Below are 15,463 nucleotides of genomic sequence, written 5' to 3' on the forward strand. Positions count from 1 at the left end.
TTTATTTTTTCATTTGCTAAAACTGGGAATATTATTCTTAGGGATATTTTAGAGGTTTTATTAATTGAAGAACTTCTCCTTGTAGCGTATGCCAAGGAAAGAAGAGGTGAAAACAAGCTACCAGCCAAAAGACAGTAATTGCAGTAGAACTGACACTAGGTAACATATATATGCCCTTGTATATACCGTTTATAATCAGAAATAAACATAAAATGTTTATAACGAATTTACAACGTGTTTGCTTTTAGTTGCATGATATTTTCCTGGAAAGATGCGAAAGGAGCAAAAACATAAGTGTCCTCTGGTGATGGTGGACTGGGATGCCAGGGGAAGTGGGTGGGTGGAAGGCTTCTCACTACATTTTCCATTGTGCAAAATTTGACTTTCACACCATGCAATGTTTTCCTGTTAAAAACAATGAAAATCATTGAAATATTGTAAATTTTAAATACTTAACAACCGATTAATGAGAAAAAAGCATCGATTTTTCCTGTCAGCCTACAAGTGTGGAGTTCTTTGATGTGGAGGGGCTTTCCAGCACAAACCAATGTTTTTTTTATAAATAATTTAAGTATAGACCTAGGAAGAAGTCTTTGTGCTATGAATTAGGAAGAATCAATAAATTGCGCTAACAGAGTCCATCACAATTGTGCTGTCCCATTATACTTTGAAGGGACCACCTGCAATTTCCCCTGCAGGGTCCTGGATGAAGTTCTACCCTCCCCCACTTCAAGCCCACCTGCCCTCTGCCCCTCCCCCCTGTAGAATGTCTGAGTGCTCCGTTCTAGTCCTGTTGAGATTCAAACTTCCCCACCCTTTCCGTGGATTCCTGAGAATCTGTTGGCAGCGGTTCACTCTCAGGGCGTAGAATTGAATCTCTGCTAGAGGTTGTCAGATAGCAGTGGTCAGTGTCCAAGTGTACCGAGGTGACTTCAAAAGGTAAGCACTTAGGATAAGGTGCTGTGTTATCAGGGTCCCTGATATCCTTCAAATCCATAGAACTTCAAATTTGACCCATCGTCTTGGAACAAGATTTGAGATGAATCTAGAGGAAGGAGAAATCACTGGACTCCACCAAGAACCTCTCACCTGGAAGTTGGTGGGGTAGGTTGGAAAGTCAAGACTTAGAGTTGAGGAAGGGATCTCCTTAGAGGTAGATCTAGATATGTGAGAGGGCTACAATAGGTATGAGAAAGTTTGGATGCAGGAAGAGTTTCTCCCTAGAAAAAAGCCACATAACAAGTGTATTAAATGGTAGCGTGTTTACGTGGTGTGGTAGTGTAGAGAGGCTTGTCTCCACCCTTTGTCATTACTTCAGGCACCTGGGAATTTATGATTTTATGGGAAGAATATGACCTGGAGGAAATGAGATCCTGTGGGGACAGTTAGAAGCAATGGTCTAACACAAAAAAAACTTTTCGGTAGAGTTCATCGTGGCCAAGTCAGCAGTGAAATATCCTGTCTGTGAGGCCGCCTGGAAGTTACTCTAACTGTCCCAGCCCAGAGCCTCTAAGCTCCTACCAGCCCAGAGGCCTTTTGCTTTCACTCCTGGCAAATGTTTTCTCTGACTCATTGTTTCCAGGGCACTTGTGGTAACTTCAGCTAGTTTTAGAGATTGGGTTTACCTGGATTTTATGACGTTTCCTTAAACTGTGTAAACTCAGAGGTTCAACCAATTCATCCTCTCTAATTCCCCACGGTGAACCCTTGGCTCTTCATATTAAAGTTGAGGTGAAGATGTTGCTCATAGTCCATGAATACTTCATGGTCATGGAATAGATAGTGGCTGCTATTTGTTTTCAGTAAAACACTCAATGAAGGGTGGTTTCTTTCTGAAGAGGGGAAGGAGAAGAGATACAATTAGGTCTATTTTACTCTATCACTAATAGTACTAGAAGTAATAGTAGTATTGGTAACAGTCTGAAGAGGCGATGCAGAACATAATCTTAAGAATTTACCACCTTCATAACGCCCTTGTGCTGCCTAGAACTTACCCAAAAGAACATCCCTTATCTGCTCATGAGCATGCTGAGGGGCATTTCTTCCAAAGAATTCCTTGACACCAGCTCTTTCTTCAAGAGGCTGACTGAATGCCTTCACCAAATATTGAGTCTGGCTGAATTTCTGGTAGCGATTTCCTCAGAGAGGGGCTGTCCTGATAGCATGTGCTTCTTTCTCCTTAGCACTTAGAGGTCTGGGAGCATCACTAAAAGGGAGCAAGTTCTCTTATGGGAAAATCCTGATCTGGAGTTCTAGAACCTAAAATCACTAGAGGGACAGGTGCTATTCTGAATTTCCTCCACCTTTGTGCCTGCTCACTTTCTGAAATTCATAGCTCTGATTTTCGTGACGAATGCATGGCCATTCCAACAGAACGGCATGCCTGTTCCAGCACCACAAAGGAGAAACACGTCTCTCAGTGAGAAGGTGATGTATTGCAAATGCACAAGCAAGGAACTGGGAGAATCTTCCCAAAACCAGATCAAAGCGAGAATGGGAACTTGAATTGGTATAGGGAAAAACTGGGGGAGAGGTGAAAAGAAAAGCAAGTCAAAAACAAGAAGCAAATGATGACTTTAGAACTTCCAGGGGTCTTGTGATGAGGGTACCTGCAATTTCCCAGTCCTGTGTCATCTCAAGCACGTTAAATTCAAACCTGTTTTTCCAGTTTCAGTGATTTATCAGTGACAGTTTAGATTCAGATATTGGTGCTTCTGATGCTATTCTCTGGTTTTGCCTTCAGTCGATATTTTATTCTTCTTATTCCTGTAAGCAGAACTGGGAAGGTCTGGTTGATGTCCTATTGGGAGCTAAGAACAAAGAGTATTAAGATTGGATTAAGAGAAAACTATCTTAGTTATGTTTGGGTAGATTCAGAGCTACGTAGGTGAAGAAATTTTTAATAAGCACTTTTTCCAGCTCTCAATTACCTAAGGAGTAAAGGACAGCTCCTGAGAGCCTCAAGAGTGTTGCCTTTGTGGCCTCTAAATCCACCCATTTCCTTGTCTCTACAGCCTCTCCAGTGCTGGGACCAGACAAGACCATGAACTCTGGAGTCTCCCTGTATCCTGGCACTGCCCTGCCAATCCCTTCACCCATTCCTGGCCCACCACCCCCACCTCCCTGGGGGCAGCACCTACCCCCATCTTTCCTTCCTGGCAGCTCTCTGCAGCCGCCTGCTTTCCCCAGGCCACAGTTGGTGACAGGAAAGGGGGGCCTTGTCCCCAGTGGGACTGGAGCTGAGAAGATCATTATTCAAATCAGAAAACTAGGGGGACCAGCAGAGCCCCCTCCTACTCACCCCTTTGTCCTTCCTCAGATGCCCCACACTTCAAGTGACCCAAGGATCCTCTGTGGGGGTGCTCAGCATGCCCCTCCTGGGATCTTGAGGGCCTCTGCTCTGGAGCCCTTGATCCCAGCCTCAGCTGTGGGGTGCACCCAGTCTGCTGAGGGAGGCTGGACCCCAGGCCTTCCTCCTCAAGCTCCACCACCAGCTGCCCAGTTGGCCCCCAGGATCCCTCCAGGGAATGCTTTCTTCAGGCCACAGGGGGCCTCCATGGAGAGAGGTCCTCCCTCCACCCAGTCCAAGGATGACTCCTGGAACCCCAAGAGTGTTTACCAGAACTTCCGATGTTGGCAGTGCTTCAAGTCCCTGGCCCGGAGGCACATTCGCCTAAGTCCTGATGCTGAAGCTCTTTCCTGCTTTCTCATGTGAGTGGCCTCCTCTTGGAGACACATTTGACTGTTTTGCACCATTCGGATACAGAGGACTAGGGATGGATACACCAGGTTAATGTCTCCAGGGTTTCTTGACAGTAGGTCATGATGAGAGAAGATCTATCCCTGGTTTATGACTGATTTTCAGGTGTCTTATCTCAAGTGATACCTCCCTCTGTTGGGGGTCCAGCCATTCTCTACTTTGGTATCATTATCCTAGTAACCATAGACATAAAAACTAACAATCAGAGAGTTGTCCTGTGATCGAGTGAGGAGCCATGATTTGAATTGAGGTGTGACTTCAAACACCACACTCTTCCCCTTGCAAAGCATGTGTTGTCCAGAGAAAGCAAAATCCACAGAGATCAGGCAAATAACTCTAGTTTTGCCCCAACACATTGTTCTGGAGATTTCCAGTTAGAACTGGGAGTTGGCAAAAACTGTAGAGTTGTGAAGCTCTTGGCTCCAACTCAATTTGTAATCCTGGAGAGGTTACCTCACTTGGTAACCTTACCTGTAAGGGTTTATTCCATTTATTTCAGAGTATTGCTGAGACGGTTACATGAGCTAATAGACAAAGTACTTCATAGACACAACTTCTCATGCTTTCCTACATTACACAATAACTAGTCTTTTTCCTTATTATTATAATTCTTAGTTTTTTAAATTGTTATATTATCATTGTGAGATTTTGAAAGGACAAGAAGAGCAAAAGAGCTCACAAAAGGCAAAACTATCCTAGCTAAAGCGTGTGAATGAATGATTAGCAATGTGGCCCAAGACCATGGGCTGTTGTGACTTTCAGACAGAAACCATGATGATAATAGTTTCCCCTTTTCACACCCTGAACTGCCAGGTGTCTCTGCTCTGCACTGCCCCCAGTAAAATTATGTGTCAATGGCAATAGAGCCTATATCAAATAACAGGACACTTATTTTTTATTTACACAATGCTTTTCAATTTTTGAACTCCCAAAAATATCTCCTGCCCCAGGAAAGAAATTCAAGGAAGTCCCCCAAATTTCCAGCTTAAGAGTCTTAATGATTCTCCCACATTCTTGAGCACTCTTGGACCAAACTCTCCAATGCAGGCAGCAGCATGACCTTCTGAATCTTGAGGCAGCCCATGGCTGTCCATGGACGTGGGCTTTTGGGCTTTAACAACCCTTGGCTTTGCATATTAATTCCTCTTTGTATTCTGATGCTCTGTTTTCCAAAGCACTAATCACCTAATAGTCACCTGGGAAGTTGTTTACTTAGCTTTTGACCCCTGGGAATAGGCCCAGAATCTCCTTTTAAAGTGTTCTCCCAGTTCATTCACTACACAGTGCCATTGAAGCAACAAAGGGAAGTCAGAGATTCCAAAACAATCATTTCCTGAGCTGGACTTTGAGAGATGAATCCTTGTATTGATATTCAATATTCAGTCAGGGATCATATAAGGCAGATGCACTTAAAATCACAGGGTACACATAGAAAGGAGATCATGAAGGGACAGATGGTGGATAGATGTGATGGGGTTCAGGTGATATTGGCTGGGTAGTGTCACGAAGGGGTAGGAGAAGGTGCATGTAGAATATTACTGACACGGGGAATTTTAGCCCAGTGCTTCGGTCACTGGCCTGTCGGAAGCCTACCATGAGCCTGGATGAGGGACTGCAGAGGGCCGTGCAGGAGTGGCAGCACACAAGCAACTTTGATCGGATGATCTACTACGAGATGGCAGCAAAGTGAGTCCAAGGACCCTTGTTAATTTGCGAGGTTTTGTGGCTGGGTGTGATTGGGGAGGACGAAGCCAGGCAGGGGTCTTGCTTTGTTGCTGGTCAATAGAAGGGATACTTAGAGAGGGGGTGTCAACTAGGTCACTATTCCCTGGATACTGAGGGACCAACTACTCTGTGCCGTCACTTTCACCTTTAGTACTGGGCAGTTTTTCACCTTTCTTCCATAGGATGCTCAACCCTTCTCTGATATTGGGTCTGCAGATGTCATGAAATTGAAGGTCTTAGGATGGGGTTGAGGGTAATTCCCATAGATCCTCTAGGATTGTAGGTTGTAGCCTCTAGGTTGTAGGTACTTTGCAGGGGTGACATGCTTGACAAGGCATGTTTCTGCCTGTCTGGGTGTCTGGGCAGCTGGAGCCTATTGGCACAGGACTTTGGGCCCACCTCTCCTCATGAGATAATGTCCAAGTGGCTCTCTGTCATTCCAGATGAGTTAGAGGTGGAGGAGGTTGGTTAGGGGAAGCCAGGATCTCAGATATCCTGTGAACAATTTGTTCAACTGCATGTTAAACTCTTGGCTAAAACACAAAGCAATGACAAAAAATAAAATAAAAAGGACAGCATTGGAAATTGAATCCCCTCCATAATGTTTCCTTCTACTTTCTTTCCAAGCATTTCTGCACCCCATGTCTTCATTAGGTTTACTGCTCCAAGGCTCTAGGATTCTTAGATCTGGGCACTGATCCCTCCTTTATTTATAATATTAACATCCCAGATCCCAGCATGTGATTAGTCAGCTCATCTGTCTAGTTTTTGCTATGACATCCTTGACTTGGAGATGATGGCCACCTTTGTCATCCTGTCATGGAACACACTGACTAATTTAATTCAAGAACCTATATCAAGATTGTTGAAGCCCACTAGATCCTAGTTAAGACAGTGTATAGTCTAGCAATTACAACCTGTAGACTGAACTTTGAAAATCTTCCCAGGACCAAATTGATTCATTTCTTTCACATTCCCCTTAAGTGATGATGAGTTTTGCTGTAGGTGAACGGGTGATGTGGGGACCTCATGAAGTACCCCCAAACTGTGGTTGTACTGCCAGGAGCAAAACCCCTCTTGGAAAAGCACTTATCCAAGACCTTGATATCCCTCCCAAGACACTTAGTTTCCCCTATTGTTGGTGCTGATTTCCTTTTGTAGGCAATCAGTGGGCCAGGCCATGCTGTCAACACTGCTTGTGCCTTCCTCCCATGCTAGGTTCAAGGAGTTTGAAATTGAAGAAGACAGGCAGATTCAGATGTTGGTGGAGAAGAAGAGTTTCCAGTGCTCTCCACCTCCAGCCCCTCCAAATCTTCATCCACAGGTGCCCCCAGGCACTATGGAAGCCCAGAAGCCAGGTATGGCTCATCACATTCCAACAGAAGACTAGGTGCAAAGGGGACTGAGAGAAGGCAATAGGACTCATGAGCTGCATTCCTTTCAAGATTTGCCTTCTGTATTTCCAAAGGAGAAACCCATCGAGAACCTAGTTTCTCAGGTACCCTTTGTCATGGGCTAGGTCAATTTTGTCAGCTGTCATAACTGCACTCTCATCTTGACTGTCAAAAGGGACACATTTATATAATATTCCTGATGATTACGGGGTGGAGGAAGGGATAGCTTTCAATATCACAAGTTCTTCTTTTTCTTGAACAGAAACTTTCTCTAAGGTCATTCATCTTTTAAATTTTATCCCATAAATGTTCGTGTAGTTTCAGATTTGCCTGAACCACCTGGAAGCATTTTCTATCCCTAAAATATTACTCTCACCAATATATGGTTGAAAAATAAAAGCTGGAGATTCATTCCACTTTTACTTCTTGACCTCTGCCCCTACCTTTAGTGTACAATCCAAAAAACTCAGGGCCCAAGACCAAGGTTTCCAGGCAGAGGCAACGCAGACAGCAGCGGGCTCTGAAGACAAAGGCCCCCAAGGAGATCCCACCTGAAGCCGTAAAAGAGTACATTGACCTCATGGATGGGCCGGTGGGGCCTTTGCACTCAGCCTCTGAGGGGGAAGATGGAAAATCGGAAGAGGAGGGACATGGACAGCAGGAATGTGATGGAATCTATGCAGACCCGGATCTCCTCAACTACATCCACCAGCTGTGTGCAGAGGAAGACTTCATCACCAAGGTGGGTGGATTTTAGGTGAGGTGTCTAGCAGAGGCCTTAGTTTTAGCACCGTCAGCATGTTCAGGTCTGTGCTTCTTTCCCAGTCTGTTGAAACTTGGGTCTATACCTTATCTCCTGAGCAGTGTGGAGTGGGTACAGGTATGTGTATTTGAGTCTTTGTGTGTGTGTGCATGTGTTAGTGTGTATATGTGTAGCTGGTGGAGGTCATCATCCCAAACATCCACAGATTGCAGATTGGGGTGCCGTGTCAATGCTTTCCCTCCTGCTTCCAAAACCAACAGGTGGCTCTTCCTCTAGGGTGCTCAATCCCCTTTTATTACTGTTCCCAGGTGGAGGCTGTCATTCACCCTCGATTCCTAGAAGAATTGCTTTCCCCAGGAGCACATGTAGACTTGTTGTCCTTAACAGAGGAGCTGCAGCAAGAGGAAGGACTCACTCCCACCCAGGTAAACCAAGGGTGGGAGGGCCTCACAACATGTAATCCACATGACCTTGTCTAACCTGCTTTGTCTTGGGTGGCATGGTTCCTGGAGAAAAACAGCGGAAGGTGTGGGGGCAAATGGAGAACCAGTATGGAGGAAATTATGGAGAGGTAGGGGTAGGTGTGGATAGGACTGCAAGTTTGGGAATCGTGCATAGGAAGATGGGCAGAATAAGCTATAATATATGTATACAAAACCTACCTACCTTCTGGCCGAGTGCAGTCATCTTTGCCACACATTCAGCCACCTCATGTGAGAAACATCTGCAGTCATTAATTGTCTATTTCCTTGACCACAGCTGGCTGAGAAGCGTCTGCTGTCCTTGAAAGATGTAGAGGGTATGGAAGCACCTCCAAGTTATGATACACCTGAACTGGACAGAGTTCCTTCCACATGCAAGTCTAGCAATGGTGCAGAGAGTAAAGCTGAGCATGGCCAACTTCTAGGGATTCAAGTCAGTACTGATGTCCTACACAGGGATGGCAGAGCAGACAACAGCCTGGACCTCCTTAAAGACAATGGTGTCTCTCCAAGGAGTCAAGACAATCTACAAATCATAAAGAAACAAATGTCTTATCACCACCAACACCAAAGACACTCTTCCCTTAGATTCAGAAGCAGAGATGAGGTGCCTCTGTAAGAAACCTTTCCTATAAGTACCAAATCCAAGCCCGCAGATGGGTCCAATGAAGAGGAGGATGAGGAGCTCCCCAGCCTTGCATTCTTCTTGAAACTGCCACATCAGCTGCTGCCATGGGGACTTGTCAAGAGTTCCCTCGCTCACTCAGGCCATCACACCTCTGGAATCAAGAGAGCACGTGGAGAATCCCTGTCTGTATCATCTCTGAAAAGAGGTCACAGTCAAACTCCTCATCCTGATGCCAAGTCTCCAAACACGGCTTTAGTTGAAGGTCCATCTTCTGCTGGAAGAAAATCCCACCTCATAGCTGACTTTGGGGCTCCTGGCAGGCAAATGTCAGTGCTGGGTGCAAGCCAATCCTCTCAGTCTCGAAAAAGAAGGTGTGAGCAACATCTGGATCCTAGAAAGAAGAAGCCCCGCTGTGGAGTGTAGGGAGCAGTGGGACCAAACTCTCCACATAAAAGAACTGCCATTGTGGACCCCAACAGTAGATTTCTTCTTGCTTTAACCAAATGACTCTACATGCAGCTTCCTGGTCCTACTGTTACTCCTTGGAAGTTCTAGAGACTGTGGGGAGGACAGTGAGGGCCTTCAAAGGCTTTCCAATATGAATATGATACTCTTGGTAGGGGAGGAGGAGTGGTAGTTTTGGGCGTTTAATTGAAAATGTATATAAAGTTAGTTTTGATTTAAAATGCTCTCCGTTCTGCAATATTGTATTTGTCCAACATTGCTATTTCAGGGATGGTGGGATGTTGAAGGTGGAGGGATACGGATGGCTGCAGTCTCGGTGGATCCACAGGTGACTGACCTAGTTCTGTCCTCCTGCTTCAGTCTATATTCTTTCAGCCTGCTCCTGGGAAAAGAGAAATGTCACGGTCTTCCTGTTTAGTGACAAGTCCCCATTAGTCTCTTTCCTTATGCCTTCTGACAAGGCCTGGCTCCATTGTGGGTGGCCATCATTGGATGGCCATCAGGATATTATCTGTATCTCCTAATACTTTCCTCATGGAAAGCTGCTCTTCTACATTTTTGGTTTCTGGAATATCAGCTAATTTTCTATAACTGATATGTGAGTCAACACCTTCCCTGAGTGTTCCTGTGCTTTCCTTTCCTAAGGATGTAGACATTGGAGCTTCCATGGTCCTCAGCACATGGAGGCCATGTGTTGTGTGGTTGGTTTGAGTAGACACCCCCGAGCCTGCGTCCTAGGGGCATGAATCTGCATATTTCCACTTCTATAGAGGAGATAGCACATTAAGACTCAGGATTACTAAATGTATAATTAGAGTTGGCCTATTTCTTAATGCTAATAAGGACAGAAAAAGGATGTGGGCCAAAAGAAGATTCACAAGTCCATCAAAATATATGTGCATGCAATACGATATAGGGACGGAGGATATGAAGTCGCTTTGTGTATTTCGGTGCAGGAATGAGTCTTGTCCAAGTAGCTGGGGAGGGATTCACTTTGTGGCCAAGGGGGCTGACCTCAGGAACCTTTGGGCTCTTCCAAGGATCGCTCCACAAGCACTGCTCCCTCTCCTCCCGAAATAATGACTGAAATTTTTATATGGAACACAGGTAGAAAATTACACTCATGTCTAAAATTGTTTCTTTCCAAAGAAAGTCAAACCAACTTCATTGTAAAAATAAAACAGAGAAAAATAAATGGTTTGATTTGTTTAGCATGCTGTGGGCTGCCCTGCATGTGCAAGGGATATTTAAGCTGGGAGGAAGGTGGAGAAGGGCCGACGCCCTCAATCAAGCCCCTACCTGGGCTCTTGTCCAGGCCCATGGTTAGAGCAGTTGGACAGCCTGGGAATGTGGGATTTAGTGACTAGCATTTGATTCTGGGGGGTGTGGAGAGTTTAATTGAGCACTGGGTGGACATCTTCCAGACCTGAATTAAGAGGTAAGTGTCCTATGAGGATACAATCAAGAAAAAAACCCGAGATCAAGGAGATACAGTGCACACCCTCTTTGTATTGAAAGTTTTTTTTGTCACCCTCCAACCTCTAATTAACCTCTCAAATTGAGGTGTTCATGGTCCATTCTCTCGACTCATCCTGTCAGCCCTAACAGACACTGAGATTCCCTGACACACACCCTTGTTCTTGGCCAGTGCTGCCTTCTCTAAGTTCTAAGTTCTGATTCCTTCCGCATTGACTTTGTGGTTTCAGGCAATCCATGACTCCCAGAGTGTGTCCTCTGCAACAGCTCAGCACACACAGCTGGGGTTGCATTGCAGCGTGGTGTCCCATCATATAGGCAGAATGGCAATAAGGCTGCCCTTTCACCAAGGTTTCCTGGCACCCATGCTTGCTGCTGGCGAACAACTTGGGATAGAAAGTCACATATCAGGACCCTCTCTTCTTGTCATCTTCACATATTACCCACAATTCTGTCCACAATTTCTCCTTCACCTCTACTTCTTGTTCCAAAGTGAGCAGCATCCAGGGGCTGTCTGCCCTGTACTGTCCTTTCTGTAATGGAATTTTGTACTTGGCCTTGCTTTCCACAGCTGATGTCCTCTCTCTGTTCCAAGTTGGACCTCACCAAAGTGATGTGGGACTCATAGGCTGTATGTCACAGAGGCAGGATGACAAGGGTTGGGCACCAAGCAACAAATGTCTAGAAGATTCCTAAGCACCATGTCATGCAGGGTCCACTTGGGTAGAGCATCCTCATCGTGTGTTCCCATACTGCTTCTTCCTGGTGTTGAAATCAGTGACCACACCAGTCATTAATTGATAATATATTGAGGGAACAAAAGAGCCCATGCTCCACCATTCACTGCTGTAAGACTTTGGGAAAGTCACCAAGTCCTTTCCATTCCAAGTTCTTTATTGGAAAATGGATGTAACATAGTTCATCTCAGGATGTTTGAAATAGTAAATGAATCCTGCTTGTAAGAAACTAGTTCAACTCTCCTGTGGTCTCTCTTCTCAGTCAGGGATGGAATTCATCATCACATTTAGTCCAGGGCTTTTTGGCTTTGCTCTCATGTTTTCACATACCTGGGTGCCATCTCCATCTCCCATCCTTGTTTTAGTTGAAGAGTTGACAGCAGGTGGGAGATTCTGGTGTTGTCCAAACACTGTTCCGTGCCCAATCCCGAAAATATGTCCGTGAGCCTGCAGAGTGAGAACTGCCTGGAGGGCCATTCTGCCTGAACTTCCTCATTGACCACCATCTGACAATCATGTGCCAAAGCCCACCAGAAGTGTTGGCACATACTAGGCATTCATTCCACTGAATTGTTACTTCTTCCCCTGGTTTCTATCTCTTCTTTGGGAACATATGGAAGGGCAGAGTTTGTGACTTGAAGTGTTGAATATTCTCCCAAGATGGTCAGGAATGGAGGGAGCCTTTGGAGGAGAAGTCCAATTTGCTGCCCTCATGTCTGCTTGACGTTCAGAAATTCACACACACCCCAACCACCCATCTTCACACACACATTCCACTGTCCACAACCACCTCACTATATACTATCAATGTCCTCCCCAGGGTTTATATTTCATAGTAAACAACTCTTGCAATTGTTTACTCCAGAATTGTATGAAAATATACAGGTATAAAACTTAATTTTTTTTTCACTCAGGATAAATCCCCTAAGGAACATCCAAACTATTGCGTACATGAATAGTGTGCTCCTTTTTTTTTTTTAAGAATCCAATTACATATGTTGAAAGATTAGGTACCAGCCATGGTTCCAATATGGGTTACATTATGGTTTACATTTTAGGCTATAAACCTTTATAAATTTTTGGTGATAACTAACATGACCTGTATCCATCACTTCAGGATCATGCAGAACACTTCCCTTGCCCCCCAGTGATCCCCTCTCCAAATTATTCTATTCCTCTCTCCCCCTGCCCTCAGGGCCCACACTGACACCCAAGCTTCACTTCTTGAAGGACAAGATTTGGAGATACTTGCAAGAATGCTGAGGGCTTGACACACTAGTCTGTCCCCCACTGGGAGCCACCTATGCTCTTGAGAGACAGCCTCCCCTCTGTGGGAGAATGTCAGGCCTCCCCAGGATGGGATTATAACACCTTCCCACTCACTGTATGGGTCTACACTCACTCATAAAACACACTATGACATGATGAGCACTTACAAACTCCCTAGAAGCCTGACCCAGGTGTACCCTGTGCCAGAAGATGCACCAAACACCTTAAACCAGTAACCCTTCCTTATTATATTTTCTAAAGAATTTTCTCATGATTCACAGTTTCAACCACTACCTGACAATCTCTTCAGTTCTCCTGCTCCGCCTAACACTCCCCCCAATTCCTTGGACCATCTCACCCATCCTCACCTCAAGCATGCAAAGCCGAACCCAGTAGTATCCCTATGCCCCTGTTGTATGCCTTCACGTACTACTTACCTCTGATTTATCATAGGTTTCCCCCAAGTGGGTGTCAGCTCACAACCTTTCACTCACCAACTATTTCCTGTAAGCCTATCTTCCAGTCCCTAACTCTCTGAGGCAGTTTGATTTGTTTAACTCGTAACAGAGAGGTATTCTACTATATTCTACTACAGAATTATTGTGACTCTAGCAATGGAAATTATAGCATTGATATAATTGATATAATTGATATATCAGTGGCCACGGGAGTTGCTGAAGGCAGGGAGAGGGAAAAAGAGGTGTGATATTGGGGCATTTTGGGGACTTGGAGTTCTCCTTGATGATTTTGCAGGGACAGATGCAGGAAATTATATATCCTGTCAAAACCCAGTGAATGGACTGGGAGAGAGTGTAAACTACAACATAAACTATAATCCATGCTGTGTAGCTGTGCTCCAAAATGTACTCACCAAGTGCAATGAGTGTACCACATTAATGAAAGAAGTTGTCATTGTGGGACAAGTGGGGGTTGTGGGGAATGGGGTATATGGGAACCTATTTTTTAATGTAACATTTTGTGTGATCTATGTATCTTCAAAAAAACTTTAAAAAAGAAACAATACATATTGAGCACATACAGAATAAATGAAGTAGAGAATGTTTAAACTTAAGCTAAATGAGGAAGTTCAAATATTCTGAAGGCTGTCATACGAAAAAGTGAGAGTTTGGCTGCTCAGTATTTCTTCAAAAGGCAGAACTTAAACTAAGGAATAAATAGTAGCAAATAACAGGAGGCAGGATAGTTGTACAAGCATATCACTGATCTAAGAGTTTCTTTTCCAATATCACACACCTTGCCCTTACTTTTCCCTTCTGCTGAAGGGTGGTGTAACTTAACACTTCTAGACATCTTAAATAATTTTCTTGGGAAGCGGACTTGGTCCAGTGGATACGGCATCCATCTCCACATGGGAGGTTCACGGTTTGAACCGAGGGCCTCCTTGGCCCCTGTGGAGCTGGCCCATGCAGAGTGCTGATGCCCACAAGGAGTGCCGTGCCATGAAGAGTTGTCTCCCGCATAGGGGAGCCCCACGCGCAAGGAGTGTGTCCGGTTAGTAGAGCCGCCAAGTGCAAAAGAAAGTTCAGCCAGCCCAGGAGTGGTGCTGCAGACACGGAGAGCTGACGCAGCAAGATGACACAACAACAACAAATAAGAAACGCAGATCCCTGTGTGACTGACAACAACAAAAGGGGAGATGAAGAAGAACACACAGCAAATGGACACAGAAAACAGAGAACAGACACCTGGTATGGGGGGGAAGGGGAAAGAAAGAAATAAAATGAATCTTAAATTTTTTTTCTTTTGCATCCAAGTCACTCACTGCCAACAGAGAATGCATTCACAGCAGCAGAAAAAAATCTAAAGCTAACAAACTGTGGTCGCTTGAGACTGCATGTACCCCAGAAAATCATGTTTTTAAAGCTGTCCATTCCTGTGGGTGTGAACTTAGAGAGGGTGGGCCCTTCTGATTAGGTTACTTCAGTTAAGGTGTGACCCAGCTGGTTCCTAATCCTCTTAATGAAGTCCTTTATAAATGGGGTGAATACACTGAGAGAAATAAAAAGAAAGACCAAGAAGCTAAGAGAGAAAGCCTTGCTATGTGACAAAGGAAGCAAAGATCATTGGCAGCTGGTCTTTAGGGACATTCTCTCAGCTGATGGCACCTTGATTTGCACATTTTTCTCACTCTCAAATCTCTAAGTTTGTAAGATAATAAATTTTCATTGTAAGATCCAGTCCATTTCTGGTATGTTGCATTGTGGTAGCTTAGCAGACTAAAACACTGTTTCCTCAGCTATGTTTTAGTATTCCACATCAATAATTCTCAGGAGGTAGGACGGCATAGAGAGCATATTCTCCAAAGAGGATGAGTCAAATACCCAGCAATTGTGTATTTCCTTCTGTGGGAGGATGTCCTCAATTTCTAAATGAATCTGCTATCAATCAATGGTATAGATGGGATTGACATGTGTGTTTTGGGGAACAAGCAAGGAAAACACAGCTGACCACCAATGCTCTACATTAAACAGGAGAGCTATATTTTAAGTCAACAGGAAATACAAACTAACCATATAACACCAATGTGGCCTATTGAAATGAGTAAAAAATACAAAGTGAGAATTGTTTCAAAAAATTCAGCATATGTTCTAAGGAATATATATATATATATATATAATATATATACGTATATATTATACTCATGTTATATATGTACTTTATCACATATTTAGGAAGGAAGGCTGAAGTGCATAACACACCCAGTAAATTGAAAAGCAAAGTTTAGATTTTTATATTTGTTGGT

At 44.4% G+C, this 15,463-nt stretch overlaps 1 protein-coding gene across 1 annotated transcript; it reads left to right on the forward strand.

The window, feature by feature from the left end:
- Nucleotides 1-3,043: 3,043 nt before the first annotated feature.
- Nucleotides 3,044-9,635, forward strand: LOC131276574 (NUT family member 2G-like). The gene is made up of 7 exons (XM_058289920.2): nucleotides 3,044-3,711; nucleotides 5,318-5,446; nucleotides 6,704-6,843; nucleotides 7,329-7,621; nucleotides 7,951-8,067; nucleotides 8,402-8,557; nucleotides 9,486-9,635. The coding sequence occupies exons 1-7, from the start codon at nucleotides 3,044-3,046 to the stop codon at nucleotides 9,633-9,635; spliced, it is 1,653 nt and encodes a 550-aa protein (XP_058145903.2).
- The last annotated feature ends 5,828 nt before the right edge of the window (nucleotides 9,636-15,463 follow it).

The sequence above is a fragment of the Dasypus novemcinctus genome, chromosome 29 (genome assembly GCF_030445035.2).
Source record: "Dasypus novemcinctus isolate mDasNov1 chromosome 29, mDasNov1.1.hap2, whole genome shotgun sequence".
In the NCBI taxonomy this organism is placed as follows: Eukaryota; Metazoa; Chordata; class Mammalia; order Cingulata; family Dasypodidae; genus Dasypus; species Dasypus novemcinctus.

Coding starts and splice junctions, on each gene's coding strand:
- LOC131276574 (XM_058289920.2), top strand. CDS start 3,044: ATGAACTCTGGAGTCTCCCTGTATCCTGGCACTGCCCTGCCAATCCCT. Junction 7,622..7,950: donor AGGAAGACTTCATCACCAAG/GTGGGTGGATTT, acceptor TACTGTTCCCAG/GTGGAGGCTGTCATTCACCC. Junction 8,068..8,401: donor AAGGACTCACTCCCACCCAG/GTAAACCAAGGG, acceptor CCTTGACCACAG/CTGGCTGAGAAGCGTCTGCT.